The sequence below is a fragment of the Cicer arietinum genome, chromosome 2, assembly GCF_000331145.2.
Source record: "Cicer arietinum cultivar CDC Frontier isolate Library 1 chromosome 2, Cicar.CDCFrontier_v2.0, whole genome shotgun sequence".
Taxonomy (NCBI): Eukaryota; Viridiplantae; Streptophyta; class Magnoliopsida; order Fabales; family Fabaceae; genus Cicer; species Cicer arietinum.
In genome coordinates, this window is record NC_021161.2 from 39,143,133 (window position 1) to 39,158,260 (window position 15,128).

At 33.0% G+C, this 15,128-nt stretch overlaps 2 protein-coding genes across 6 annotated transcripts in view; one reads left to right on the forward strand and one right to left on the reverse strand.

Moving 5' to 3' along the window:
• Positions 1-1,234: 1,234 nt before the first annotated feature.
• On the forward strand, positions 1,235-4,144 carry LOC101494332 (transcription factor DIVARICATA-like). The gene is made up of 2 exons (XM_004490518.4): positions 1,235-2,542; positions 3,230-4,144. The coding sequence occupies exons 1-2, from the start codon at positions 2,139-2,141 to the stop codon at positions 3,717-3,719; spliced, it is 894 nt and encodes a 297-aa protein (XP_004490575.1). The 5' UTR covers positions 1,235-2,138; the 3' UTR covers positions 3,720-4,144.
• A 1,189-nt stretch (positions 4,145-5,333) lies between these two features.
• LOC101494644 (uncharacterized) overlaps positions 5,334-15,128 on the reverse strand; it is a 20,255-nt gene continuing 10,460 nt past the window's right edge. For 3 of the 5 annotated variants that reach the window (XM_004490519.4, XM_027331877.2, XM_012712991.3), the window contains exons 3-9: positions 9,692-9,782; positions 9,284-9,429; positions 8,887-9,130; positions 8,257-8,361; positions 8,000-8,182; positions 7,475-7,676; positions 5,334-5,988 (exon numbers count right to left, since the gene is read on the reverse strand). In XM_004490519.4, the coding sequence (XP_004490576.1) occupies positions 5,492-5,988; positions 7,475-7,676; positions 8,000-8,182; positions 8,257-8,361; positions 8,887-9,130; positions 9,284-9,429; positions 9,692-9,782 (1,468 nt within the window). In that variant the 3' untranslated portion in view covers positions 5,334-5,491. Of the gene's footprint in view, positions 5,989-7,474; positions 7,677-7,999; positions 8,183-8,256; positions 8,362-8,886; positions 9,131-9,283; positions 9,430-9,691; positions 9,783-10,034; positions 12,174-14,702; positions 15,053-15,128 lie in introns of those variants that run through there. The other 2 variants (XM_027331878.2, XM_012712992.3) reach the window with 2 other exon arrangements.

The window sequence follows — 15,128 nt, forward strand, 5'->3', positions numbered from 1 at the left end:
TTATATTTTTATTTTTGATATATATATATATATATATATATATATATATATATATATATATATATTATTTTTGTTAATTTGAAAAAAATTGATTTTTTTAAGGAAGTCGTCTTTGCAAATGGCGACTTGTAATTTAAAAAAAAAACATTTTGGTGAATAGTTTTAAAAAGGGAGTATTTAGGTAAATTATTTTCAAAACAGGGTTATTAAAAAATACTCTAAATTTTGTTTATATTTGAGACAAAAAAATGATATTTTTTGTTTATAATTAGAATCCGAGGAAGTACAAAATCAACCCAATATATTCATTTTTTTTAATGATCTAATCTCTTAAAATCTTTACTCATAAAATAATTGTGAAACTAATCAATAAGCTTTAATGCAAAAATGGTATGAATGTTCAAATTAGTGTTTGATTCACTTGAAATAATTGTGAACATCAAAGAGTGCTTACGAATGTACCATTTTTGCATAAAAGCTTATTTCAATGCATTTGACCAAAGTTCAAATATTTTATCTGTCTCTTATGTTGACATCAAATTAATACCCAAATTAAATATACAGTTTATATACACAAATTCAACCTTTTAAATAATAAAAATATAACATAAGACTTATTAAAAAATAAATTTTGTACATCTAAATTTTAATTTAAGTTAAGATAAATATCAATTTCTAATTTGAACCAATTAATTTAACTAAATTGAACTATTTTGAGACTTTTTTTGACTCAAAAGTTTGTGACTTAAAACCCTAGTTTGAAGTCCTTGACCTTTGGGCGGGGTATGTATGTTTGTAACAAAAAAATATAAGTTTTAAAATTTTCTATTAACCATTAAAAAGAAATATGTTTTTTTTAAAAATATTAAAAAGAAAAGATTAAACATTTGGATGAATATGGTTGGATGCTATAAGAAATAAAGACAAGACATATACTCTTAGGTGAATCCAATAGTGCGTAGCAGGTGAGCTTCCATCATTCATCATGACCTGCCAATCCTCGTTTCCTTTTGACAACACCAACCAAAATATGTGCAAACATAAAATAAAATAAAATTAACAACCAACCAAACTAATCAATCAAATGAATTAATTAATAAACCATTGCAATTTGCAAGTCACATAAACAATTATTTTATTTATCATTACTATATTTATTTATGCTAAAAATGCACAGAACCGAGACTGTCTATTATTTATATAATAAGAGAGAACTTAATGTTATTGTTGCAACTAGTCCCCACAAACACATCATATCCAATCATACCTCACCACCTTCATCATTTTTTTTTTCTTGATAGCTTCTCATTTGTTATAAAAATTTCATATCTTGAAAACTACTTACTTGCATATTACTGGTTCTTTTCTATTTGAGGATCTTACCCTTTTTTTTTGGTGTGCTGAGTTGGTATTTTTTATTTAATTTTTTGTTGCTAAGGTAAAGAAAAGGGAGAAAGAACAGTTTATTTATTTTTGGAACCAGCTTTTCTGCTTGATAAATTATTGACTCTCTCTCTCTGTTGTTTCCTATTTGGGTTTTCACATTCATTGTGTTTGCCTTATCCCTTTCTTCCTTCTCTTAACTTATCTTTTCATTTCTTTCCAAATTTGGTTAAGCTCTTATGTTGAAGCTGCAGAAAAAAAATCATTTTTTTAAGCAGTTTCTAACTTTCTATTTTCTGGGTTATTGCTATTTACCTTAGTTCAAGTTTAATATCTAATAGTAAAGTTCATTGAATTGAGATTTTACAAGTTGTTTTAGTATTTTCTTTTTAAACCAAATAAATAAGATATAATAGTCTTCTTTAAATTTGGAGAATTTTCTCTCTTTTTTTTGTTGATCAAGTTGGTCTTTTCTAGATTCTTTAAAGAGTTAGCAGTGAAGAATTTTCTCACTCATAAAAAAAGGGTATTCTGATTCCTTTCAAAAAAATTTGTGGTCGGTTTATCCTTTCATATAAGGTTTTTTCTTTCATTTTTGCTTTATTTTCTTCTGTTTTCCCCTGTTTTCCTCTGTTTTTCTCACCAAGTTATACTTTTTCGACTAAATTCCTTGGGTTTATAATCATAAACCGAGGTGAATTAGCTCAAATTTGATTCTATGCAACACTAGTTTGTTCTTTAAAAAGTTTGATTCCATGAAGTGGGAAATGGAAATTCTCCCTCCTGAATCATTCACTCAAAATACTAATTGGTGTATAGAAGAGAACATGAGTACAAAATGGACACATGAAGAGAACAAACTATTTGAAAATGCTCTTGCAGTTCATGATAAGGATACACCAGATAGGTGGCACAAAGTGGCTGAAATGATACCAGGAAAAACAGTTTGTGATGTTATGAGACAGTATAAGGAATTAGAAGTAGATGTTTGTAATATAGAAGCTGGTTTGGTACCAGTTCCTGGATATAATAATACTCCTACTTTACCCTTTACTTTAGATTGGGTCAACACTTCTGGAAATGGAAAGAGATCTTCTCTAGTTAGAGGTCCTGAGCATGAAAGGAAGAAAGGTGTGCCTTGGACTGAAGAGGAACACAAGTAAATTTTTTACCTTTTGTATTTGTTTTTATTGTTATTTTTCTTAATTGTTTTTATTAAGTAGTTTTGGTGCCATAGAAAAATAGTCAAGTGGTAGTTAATGACTTTTGGTTAAGAATGAATCTTTTGAGAAACTCAAATTTAAATTTTTTTGTCAGACTTTATTTCTTGGTGGAATTTTGAATTATCAGAGCCCATTTTCTTTAAGAATATGTTTAAAGTTACTTACCTCTTGATATAGAATTAAAAGATGGATTTTAATGTTAATTTAGACCTATGAGGGTAGGAACAGTAAATGTTTATGAAAATATTTAAAGGGTTGTATATTTTCAATTGGTACTAAGGTCTTTTAGCTTTCATGAGAAGTAGCTATTATTGGAAGAAAACAGAATCCCACACCACACTTTGTTGGTGTCAGTGTTTCATAATTGGAAGTGATATCTAACGTGCTAACTATTTATGAAATACTGACATAGACATTTGACATAAATGACAAAATTAACAGTGATACATCAATATCATAATAATTTTACTAAATAAAATTATCGATTGTAATTTCATACGTCGGTATTCCAACACCAACACGTGTTGGTTATTGTTTATTTTACATTTTTAGAGTTCAAATTTATTGTTGGTTATTGCTCATTTTTATTTTGGAGCAAACTTATTGTGAATATTTCTCCACAGATTGTTTCTACTAGGTCTAAAGAAATATGGAAAAGGTGATTGGCGAAATATTTCTCGCAATTTCGTCATCACTAGAACTCCAACTCAAGTTGCAAGTCATGCTCAGAAATATTTCATAAGGCAACTTTCAGGTGGCAAAGATAAGAGAAGAGCTAGCATTCATGACATAACAACAGTTAATCTCTCAGAAACAATTGGAACTTCTTCTTCAGAAGACACCAATAATAGATCAACTTCACCACAAAATTCTATGTTGATGCAGCCAACTTCTTCTACTACAACAAATTTTCATTGGAGGAATAATCAACCAAATGTTATGGCTTTCAATCATGGACATGAACAAGCCTTCATGGCTCCTCATGGTGTTGATTCCTATGAGGTTAAAATGGAAGACCAAGATTTTCACAAGGGTACTATTCATGAGTCTTCTTATCCACATAACTTGGTTTTCCAAATGCAACATTCATCACAACATTATTCTCATGCATAAAGAATCAACGTAGTGAACAAAGAGCGCTTGAATGAGATGGTTTAGGTCTCTTTTAGATTAATTAGAGCACTTGGACTCAAATCTAAAACTAAGAAGGCAGAAGCGTCAAAACTCTTGTGGGAGACATTTGTCGCTCATTATAGTCCTACCCGACTCGAATGGTTAGTGTCAAACATTTACGCGCAGAAGATATTCAATTTACACCCAAATAGTGCTTATAATGTCTGATTTTTTTCCAAGGTCTATGTGAATATCTCACATTAGAATTTTGGTTAGTTTTTGTATGTCAACTTGAAGGAAGTTACAAATAAGTCTCACTTCCAATAAGTCCCCAATGTTTATTTTTGGGTGGTTTCATGAGAAGTTTATAATGGAATTTCAACTTAATACAGGCACTTTGAAAATTTGAAAACCAGCAAGGCATACATGTGTGTGGAAGGTACTGATACTGGTATTATATTCAAAGCAAATAATTATTTTTGAAGCCATAATTATTCCTTCTAGGCCGATTAGTAATTATTATATGGTACAAAGTGAGATTCAAATTATAATAATTTTATGGTACAAAGTGAGATTCAAGAAGAGTAATGATATAATTGTAACCAAAAAGAGATTCTAGAGTGGCTTGATATGGTTGTAATACTTTGTCAAAAGAAAGAGTGATTAGATATGCAATATATTCTTAACAAAGCGAGTTATGCAGGGTTATAATATTGTGTACACAATAGTCCAAATGAACCATCAGTCTTTCTAATTCTATATGTACAAAAACTGGCCATTACACATAGACAAATATATTAGACCATTTTGACAAATGGTCAATGATCAATCAGAATTTAAAATTCATTTCATTTTTAATAGGCGATAATTTGTTGTAGATTGTGTTTAAAAGTCATCTAAAACTTTAATAATGATTGACGGCACATTTAAAAGCTATAAAAGCTATAAGTTAATGACACTAGTTGTATTTACGATTGAGATGGTGTTCTGATTGAGTTTTAAAAAATACGTTTTTTTCTTCTTATTTTTATTAAAATAACACACATCGAATAATTATCTTACTTGTTAAGATAAAAAATCGTTAATTTATTCTTCTGAAAATCTGAATTAAAATTTGAAATAATTTTTAAATATGATGCTATACATAATGTTTGAATGTTTTAGTTTCACCCTTGCTCGACGACTTTTATGTAGAAATATTTATTATATAGTGCAAAAGCTAAAATGGACCACTACTTAAAGATGGTTCACCAAGCACAACGCCTAATCCCATTTAATGATTCACCAAGCATAACGATTGGATTAATCTAGTACCCACAATAACACCATAAAGCCTCTTCCCCAAATCTTCTCCATCAACTTTAAGCCTTGTACACCTTTGAGGTAGTTTCGGATATCCTATTTTTTATTTAATAAAATGATATATTTTTATACTTAATTTTTCTTATAAAGTTATAATGTATATTTACTCCCAAATAATTCTATTTGTCAAAAAATTAGTACACCTAAAAATAAGAAAGTAAAAAAATTATCACTTAATTCTTAGATTTAATCTTTTTGTTTTGACTGTGTAGAATATCCAATACATGTACAATTAAGGCCATCTTCAAAAAATGGTTCCAAATGCATACTTATATTAGATCAAAGTTCATGAAAGCAAATGTCATGGACATACAAATTGTAAAAGAACAACCAACAGTATCATAAATGCATAGATTGTTCACAATCTCCTTACATTGAATCCTTAAGCAAGTCTTTGGTAACTCAAACATTCAATCATATGAATTCTCCTTATTACAAGTCAGTCCATAACCAAGAGGGAATAAGGGGTCACATGAATTCACTCCCTCAACATGTTGATCAAGATGTTCAACACTTCTAAACCAAGTCATTGGTAATTTACCCTTGAAGTCATGATCACCAAATACAACATCTGTGATTCCCTGTCCTTCGGTACCGGGCAACCATGCCGCAACAAGAGCTTCCATCTTTTCCAAAAGACTTTGTTCTAATACCAAAGGTCTTCCAGATATCAGAATCACAAGTGTTGGGATTTTATCAGCAACTATGTTTATAATTTTAGGTCCATTAAATGGGATTACAAGTTCTTTATTGTCACCTCCACACTCAGCATAGGGGGCTTCACCAATTGCAACAATGGCAAAAGAAAATTCATTAGATTCTATGAAGTTTGTTGATGGGTACTGCTCATATATAACTTCCGTTTCATGTCCCACAGCTTCCTTAACAGCATCCAATATAGTTGTTCCTGATATTGTAGTCATATGAGGAGTTCAGCAGTTGTGTTTATCCATCCCAATAAGATGAGAAAAGAAAAATTAATGGTATAAAATATGGAATAATGCTGAGAATACATGATATGTATACTACTTCCATCTCAAATATAAACAAAAATCCGTCAAAGAAAATTGATATATTTGAAAAGTTGATATATTTAGAACAAATAGATCAACTTTTTTTGACCCATTTATATTTATATTTGTGTTACTGAGAAATTTGAAAATCTGTCAGACAAAAAGACTAAGACAAATTTCAACAAAGAGACTTCGTCGAAGTCAAGACAAAGTCAACGTTTCATTAAAATATATGATTATTGACAATGACAATTGGGTTAAAGAAAGCCGAGAGCGTCAACAGAAGTAACTGCCATGAACATGGCCTGTCACTGAAATGACAGTTACTTAGTTTACTTCTTCCATAAAGAAGAGTTTTTCTTAAAAAACAAAGCTGGTTGGATACTTAATTTCATAAGCCAAACTCCAAAACCCTCTTTGCAGAATTTAAGTATACATTTCGTCTTTAAAATTAAAATTCCTGTAATTTTTTTCATTCCAATCATTTTAATTCCGTCGACATTTCGATACAACCTCTTTTACTTCATTTACTTTCACTTGCAAATTTACATTCAAGTCATTTAATTTCTGCATCTTTAATTCCAATTCTTTTAAACACATGCACTTTATTTAATGTCAACTTAAATTTCCAGTCATGTAATTAAGTCATATAATATCTTTTTTGTTTAACGCATTTTTAATCCAAGTCAACAATCATTAACCTTTTAACCAATTTGGCCTTTCATACTCTGACCTGTTTTCGGAGATATTTTCAAAACTATCCCCGCACACGTAAGACTACCTAATAACTTGTTCGGACTCCCGCAGTCGCATTGATTTAAACATTTATTTGTGTTTCAGATCATTTGATTGACTTTCTTTAGACCAAAAACAATGAGCAATTTAAGACCGGAGGGAATCTATATTAATATACTCTTGGGGAATATGGGTGTCATGGCCACCCCAAAATATTCTTCTAAGTAGGTAGAGATGCACATAATAACATTATTTGTGTTTCAAATTTAGTTGACTTTCTTTAGACAAAAAATGAATGTGTAGTATTTAAACACAACGTTTTAATCTATAACCCTAAACATGCATGATAAAAAACTACAATAATCACTAGACATGACCACAAAACAAATCATTAATATGTACTACTTGTTGGACCGACTACCAATAGGTTGTGTTGAAGTACTATTGAGTTGTAGGAAAAGCTACAATAGTCACTCTATAATTTTCTTTAGAGTTGGGTTTGTTGTTCTAATAATTGTAAGAGTCGATATGAACTCACCCAAACAGCATCAAGATTAATGAATAATGGATGAATGCATAACATTAAAAATGAAACAACATTCCTCAAAAAAAAAAAAAAAAGAAATGGAATAAGAAATTGCTAACCAATTGTTATCTGGCCACTAGATCCATACTTGGTACATGTCCATCCTCCACATTGATACCCAATATCATTAGCATGAGTTCCAGAAACAAGGATTCTCTTGGCCTTCTTATTCAAAGGAATAAAAGGTTTACTAGGATCCTTTCCATTTTTCAACAGAACCAAGGACTTTCGAACCGCTTCGCGTGCTAGATCTCTATGTATCTGTTAAAACAATTTGATGGTAAAACAAAACTGTAAGTTACACTGAGTACCACATGATAAAGACTATTAAAATGTCAATAGTATGGCAAATACAATTTTTAGTTTGCTTCAAAAAGTTGAACTATAATGATACAAATTCTGATTAATGATAATTTTTTCCCTTGTACAACAGTTTCTCCTTCTGTAAGTATGTATGATAAAAACTTCAAATTATAATTCAGCTTAATCAGACATTAATTTATATTAAAATATCCAAATAAGATTATTTGAAAGCAACTTAAGCAATTGAAAAAGAAAGTCATTAAAAGCTGAACTTGCTATACCTTGCAACCAACTGTATCCAGCAAAGATCTATCAGTTAAAGGAAATTCAAAAAGCTCAGCAATAAACTTCACCCTTAAAATCCGCTCAACGGCGTCATCAATCCTGACTATTGGTACTTCTCCTGATTGAACTAGAGAGGTCAACTCTTCCATGAATTTTTCACATCTAAAAGGAACCATCACCTGCAAGACAATATAAATTTAAGATAGAATCAAGCAATTTATGTTAAAATGTTGTGGGATTTGAGGATCTGTACCATGTCAATTCCAGCATTAATGGCAGTGGAGATGCAATAACGATAATCTGACCCATAAGGTTGACATAATTCATCAATTCCCTCCCAGTCAGAAATCACAAATCCCTACAATACAATATTCGTCTTAATAAAATGCTTTATTTGAGTTCACAAATCAAAGAAAATGCAAAACAACTTCAATTATGTTTTGCAGTATCTTATTACGCTTCACCCTGAATTAAGAAATATGAGAAAAGCTCTTTTCTGTTTCAAAGAAAATAACAAAAGTATGCACATAATTTTAACATTTATTGTCATCATACAAGAAAAGCATGGTATAGACGAACAAATAGAAAAATAAACTAAGAAAGATGAAGTTTAGAATTGAATGAAAGAGAAAAAGTTTATTGAAATTGGTGTAGGATACACTTTATACAGTGAATAAGTGATCATAATTTAACGAATAAACTTCAACTAATTTGTAACTAATACTAACCAAATTTTAAGTACATTTAACAAACTCCAACAATATCTAATAAATCTCTAATTATATTTAACGGTAGGTAATATATTTTCAACAATAATTGAATATCACTAACAAAATTTGACTATTTTAGCCATTATAAAGGTCAATTTTCAGAAAAAATCTACCTTGAAGCCTAGCTTTTCTTTCAAAATTTCATTTATAAGGAAATGATGACCATGGAGTTTGACTCCATTCCAACTGGAATATGAGACCATAATGGTCGAAACACCCTGTGCTATACAATCCACATAAGGGGCCATGTGGATCTTCTCCAAGTCTTCATATGATAATATAGTATTCCCCTCATTTACACCTTTTTCTGTGCCTCCATCTCCAACAAAATGTTTGGCACAAGCAATAATTTTGTTCCTGAAGTACTAATTAGATATGTGAAACTGATATTGATAAAGATGTATGTGTACAACATATTATTGATTTTTGAAAACAACATTAGATATTCAATATTTCTAAACATATTTTTAAACCAATGGAAGTTATATTGATGGCTTCAGTTGTGCCTACCTCCCAGCCACAAATGGGTAGCCCCTTGGATGATTATCTGGAGGCTGACCCTGTAAGCCTGAAACAAAAGAAGTCATCTTTCTGACTATTTCAGTGTTTTCACTGTAACTTTCATAGCATCTTCCCCATCTTGGATCTTTGCAGACCTATCCATTCACATATTCACTTCATTTATAAATTAAATAAAAAATAGACACAGCATATATATCTTAATCATCCAGGGACTTTTAAGCTTTAAAATTGAAGTCCTAATATATCACGCTTTGAAGAAAGAATGAACATCCCTTTATATGAAAGTGTTAAGTGAGTATCATCACTATAAACGTAGTGTTATATATATTAAATATGCATATACATAAAGAAACAGCACATGTTATGTAAATTCTGAAGTTGTTTATGATGCCTTACAGCCACACAAGGTGCAAAAGTATAGTGAATTCCACTTGCTCTTAGTTCAAGTGATGTCGCAGCTCCAATTCTTTGAATTAATTCTGCATCTCTACAAAATCAAAGCTTGTTAAAGATAAAAACAAGAATTATTTGTCAAGACAAAGTACAAACACAATTTACTTGAGCATAAGGAACAATCTATGGTGAAATCAAATCAGAATGTGACTCACACAAAAGTATACTTTGTAGTTTCAGGTGCATAATTGATAATAAATATATTAAAAAAACTGACATGTCGATTGGATAATATTTAGTGGTTTGTTATGTGCACAAAATATATTTTGTTTTATCAACTACTTACTTCATCCTTTGTCAGAAACCATGTTTATCGTTTCCTTATTTAGCCTCTGTTAGTACATTAGGAAATATCCTTAAACCATGGGATTTGTTGTATAGATGTTGTTGTTGTCTTTCCTAAAATAGATGCCAACCCTTGTACATATGACTGAGGGATTCCCAGCATAAGTCAATGAATACAATTCCTTCTATCCTAATTCTTGAGATGGCATCCGAGCTCTCGAAACCTGGGAGCTACATCTGACTGCACAACAAAATCCCTAGATGGAGGCAGCCTTCAATTCATTGTTGTCGCGAGTCTTCCCTGTCAAACGATAAATTGCTTCGCGAAATCCCTTAGTAATCTCGCACAATTCCGTGATCTTGGGAAAATTGAAGTATTTTTTGGGGATTGAAGTGGGCCATTCTAACAAAGGATTTTGCATATCTCAACAAAAATACATTATTGATCTACTCAAGACATAATGCAGGCCTGCAAGTACACCAATTGATCCAAATATAAAGTTGGAGAATGCAGAAGAAGATATTGTGATCAACAAAGAGATGTATCAAAGATTAGTGGGAAGGCTCATATACTTATCTCACACTAGGTATGATATTGTCTTTGCTGTGAGTTTAGTCAGTCAGTTCATGCACTAACCAAAGGAAATTCATTTACAAGCTGCACTCAAAATAGTGCAATACTTGAAAGGAACTCTAGGTAGGGGAATTATGTTCAAACAAAATGGAAGTGTGAGTCTTGAAGCATATATAGGTGTTAATTATGCAGTTTCAGTCGTGGGTAGGAAGTCTGTTGTTTTTGAAATTCGAAAACCTTTGAAAACAATTTATGCCACCGAGAGTATTACTAGGTTGAGTCGCGAACTAGATTGCTCTCTTTAAGACGTTTCGAGGCACTGCCCAAAATTGTGCAAGGCAGACTATCAACCACGAAGTCTCCAGGATAAAACCGTCCAGATACTCTGTATCGGAGTTCTACTGTACTGTAGAAAACCGTTCTAGAATTACACCCTCAATATGGCAGTCTTACGACTGACACTCGTAATATGGCAGTCTCACGACTGACACTCGTAATATGGCTCAATGACCACTCGAAAGAGAAGAAAGAGATGAAGCAGTAAGAAGGGGGAGAAGAGAGAAAAGCCTCAGATGCGGAGAGCTTTTGGTGTGATTTTCCAACTGGGGAGAACCCTTTATTTATAGAGGAAATTCGCAACTGGATCTGAGAAATCCATGGATCACCAAAACGTGCGCTCCGAGTAGTGCTCTCAGAAACGTGCGCTCCAAAACCCCAAATCGTGCGCCCCAAACTTATGAAATTGACTATGACTTTTGACCGGTCAGCAAGGAAAAGTGAGACCAAAGATTAGGGTTTTGACCAGGCAAAACAGATGCACGAATTCAGGGAGGAAGACTGGATCAGATATGACTAGGTGGAGGGCAGTTACGTAATTAACGTTTCAATTAGAGATAGAACGCAAGCAATCAGTTAATTAAAAAATGATTAATTAATTTTCAGGCAAAATAATAATACACCACAAAGCCAAAGCCGAGCCGGACGGACGGCGGCGGCGCGCGCGCGTGTGGTGGTCAATATTGCTTGCGTTCTCCCTCCTTCACAAAATTGGGGTGCCCCTTGGGGCCCATCCCAAGTTCATTACTTCGAACTTATATACCCTACTAGTGTGTGGTATCCCTCCAATGTGGGACTTCTCAATTTTTTCAATTCACAACAACACTAGCTCTCATAAATGCCATCATTATTTCCAATAAATTTTTCATTAAAGGCATCATCATTTCCAACAGAACCTAATTCTTGGGATCTCCAGGCAATAGTCCCATCCTTTTGGATGTATTTTGGACTTTCTCTCTAGTTAATCCTTTCGTCAAAGGATCAGCTAAATTTTCATCAGTGCGTACATGATCCACAATAACAGCTCCTTTAGAATGTAATTCTCTAATTGTGCTGTGCTTACGACGTATTTGTCGTCTCTTACCATTATAATAACGATTCTCAATTTTTGCAATAGCTGCGGTACTATCGCAGTGGATCAACACAGCTGGTAACGACTTATCCCATAAAGGGATCTCTGCTAGCAAGCATCTCAACCAACTTGCTTCTTCACTCGCATTAGCTAGTGCTATCATTTCAGACTCCATAGTGGACTGAGCCAATATCGTCTGTTTCTTCGATTTCCATGATACAGCACCACCGAGTAAGTCGTCTACATAGAGACATAAAATAGTGCAAATGTTATTTTCATATTTGTAGTAAATACATTTGTCACTTTCATTCACTTTAAACTCATTCGACATAATCAAGTTATCAAATTTTTCATGCCATTGCTTAGGAACCTGTTTAAGACCATATAGAGACTTATCTAACTTACAGACCTTGTCTTCTTGTTCATGAATTACAAAACCTTCAGGTTGTTCCAGTAAATTTCTTCTTCCAGGTCACCATTTAAAAAGGTTGTTTTAACATCCATCTGGTGTATCACCAGGTTATGAATAGCCGCAAGTGATATAAGCACCCAAATGGATGTTAGTCTAGTGACTGGTGAGAAAATGTCGAAGAAATCTATATTCTCTCTTTGTCTAAAACCTTTGGCTACAAGGTGAGCCTTGTATTTATCAACAGATCCATCGGGTTTCAGTTTCTTTTTCAAGATCCATTTACAACCTATTGGTTTGCAACCAGGAGGCAAGTCTACCAAATGCCAGGTCTTGTTAGATTCTAGAGAATCCATTTCATCATTTATAGCTTCTTGCCATGGATCTGCATCTAAGGATGACAAAGCTTCTTTAATGTTCGCAGGATCCTCTTCTATGTTGTAGGCCATGTATTCTGGTCCATAATTTTTAGCAACTCTTACTCTCTTACTCCTTCGAGTTTCTGTTTCGTCTTGTTTGTGTGCTTGTTGTCACAGGAACTTGATTTGGTCCGCTGCCCCTACTATTTCTTGATTTGAAAGAGAATTTATTTTCATAGAAGTCAACATCATTTGATTCTATGATCACTTTCGCGTTTAGGTCATAAAACCTATACGCTTTGATGTTTACTGCATACCCAATGAATACACATTCATAGGCTCTACTAGTGAGTTTAATTCGCTTGGGATCGGGGATTCTGACATAAGCCAGACAACCCCATGTTTGAAGATAAGACAGATTGGGCTGTCTATTCTTCATTATCTCATAAGGAGATGTTTTGCTTTTAGAATTAGGAACTCTATTCAAAACATAGCAAACAATCAAAATAATTTCCCCCCACCAATGAGACGCAACACCAGAATTAAGCATAATAGCAACAACTAATTCAGTAAGAGTCCTATTCTTTCTTCCAGCTTTACCATTCATTTCAGGTGAATATGGTGCAGTTGTTTCATGTACAATTCCTTGGGTTTTATAAAACTCAATAAATAAGCCAGAATCATATTATGTTCCTCTATCACTACGAAACCTCTTAATCTTTTTGCTGAATTGATTTTCTATTTCAATCACAAATATTTTAAACATGTCAAGCGCTTCACTTTTATTTTTCATGAGATATACGTAAGTAAAGTCAGAACAGTCGTCAATAAAAGTGATGAAATAACGTTTTCCATTTCTGGTTAGCGTTCCGTCAAGTTCACATATGTCAGAGTGTATTAATTCTAGAGGTTCAGATTCTCTAACTATTGATTTATGTCGCATTTTTCAAAATCCTTTTTAGATAATTTTGGAATCAAGCCTAAAACACTTAAATTTGAAATCACATGTTTATTTATATGACAGAGTCTAGCATGCCAAATATTAAAATCACACAACATGTAAGCAGAAGGAGACATCTTATTCATTTCAACATTCAATTTAAACATGCCATCAGTGGCGTACCCTTTCCCAACAAAGATACCATTTTTAGAAATGGTGTACAAATCTGCCCCTATAGGCTAAGTAAACCCTGCCTTATTGAGAAGAAACCCTGATACCAGATTCTTTCTTATTTTTGGAGTGTGCATGACATCCTTTAGAATTAAGGTCTTTCCACATGTGAATGTTAGTTCCACATCTCCAATTCCAGCAACATTAGTGGTGTGAGAATCTCCCAACAACACTTTCTTATCTTCAGCAGCAGTGTATGTTTTAAACATAGCACGATCATAACAGACATGGCGTGAAGCGCCAGTGTCTATCCATCATCCATCTGATCCACCAACAAGGTTGACCTCAGTTATCATTGCAACGAATTGCTCTTCAGTCAAGTTGGCCTGATTTACAGCGCCTAGCTTGTTCCTACACTTGCGTGCCATATGACCCTCTTTCCCATAATTGAAACAGTGAAAGGGGAGAGGGCCATTTCTAGGAGGTGGTGGCTGCCTAGTAATTGGGACCCTATTAGGGTTCCCATTCTTGTTGCTGTTCTTTGAAGAGCGATTCTGATTCTTCAGTTGTTTGTCGTTTGGCTTCAGAACTGCTCCGATGAACTTCTTTTTCTTGTTATTTGCCACAAGAAGAATTTCATCTTTCTGGTCTTGTTTCCGAGATTCCTTCTCAATTCTAAGGCGGGTTATCAGACTTTCTAGAGAAATTTTTTTAGTTTTATGCCTAAGAGAATTTTTAAAATCTTTCCAAGCAGGGGGCAGTTTGTCAATTATAACAGCAATCTGAAATTGTTCATCTAGGGACATACCTTCAGAGATGATCTCGTGAGCTATTTTCTTGATTTCCTGAGGCTGAGCTTCCACTGATCTATCATCTGTCATCTGATATTTGAGGTAGCGGCTAACAGCGTACTTCTTGACTCCAACTTCCTCAGTATCATATTTCTTCTTTAAAGCATCCCAAACCTGTTTAGAAGTATTGTTGTCGGAAATGTAGTAATCATACAGATCATCAGCAAGTCCATTAAGAATATAATTCTTACATAAGTAATCATTATGTTCCCATTGGGTTAATTCAACACTTATTTTATCCTTTTCAGATTGTTCACCTTCTTCTGGTACAACAGGAATGTCATCCTTCAAAACGTTGGCAAGCTTTTTTGTGGTTAGAAAAAACAGCATCTTTTGTTGCCATCGTTTGAAGTGACTTCCCTCAAACCGAAACGGTTTGTTGT

What these genes read in the sequence shown, in the direction of transcription:
- LOC101494332 (XM_004490518.4), top strand. Translation starts at nt 2,139, where the DNA reads ATGAAGTGGGAAATGGAAATTCTCCCTCCTGAATCATTCACTCAAAAT. An exon ending in TGGACTGAAGAGGAACACAA is followed by an intron (nt 2,543 to 3,229) that starts GTAAATTTTTTA and finishes ATTTCTCCACAG; the next exon opens with ATTGTTTCTACTAGGTCTAA.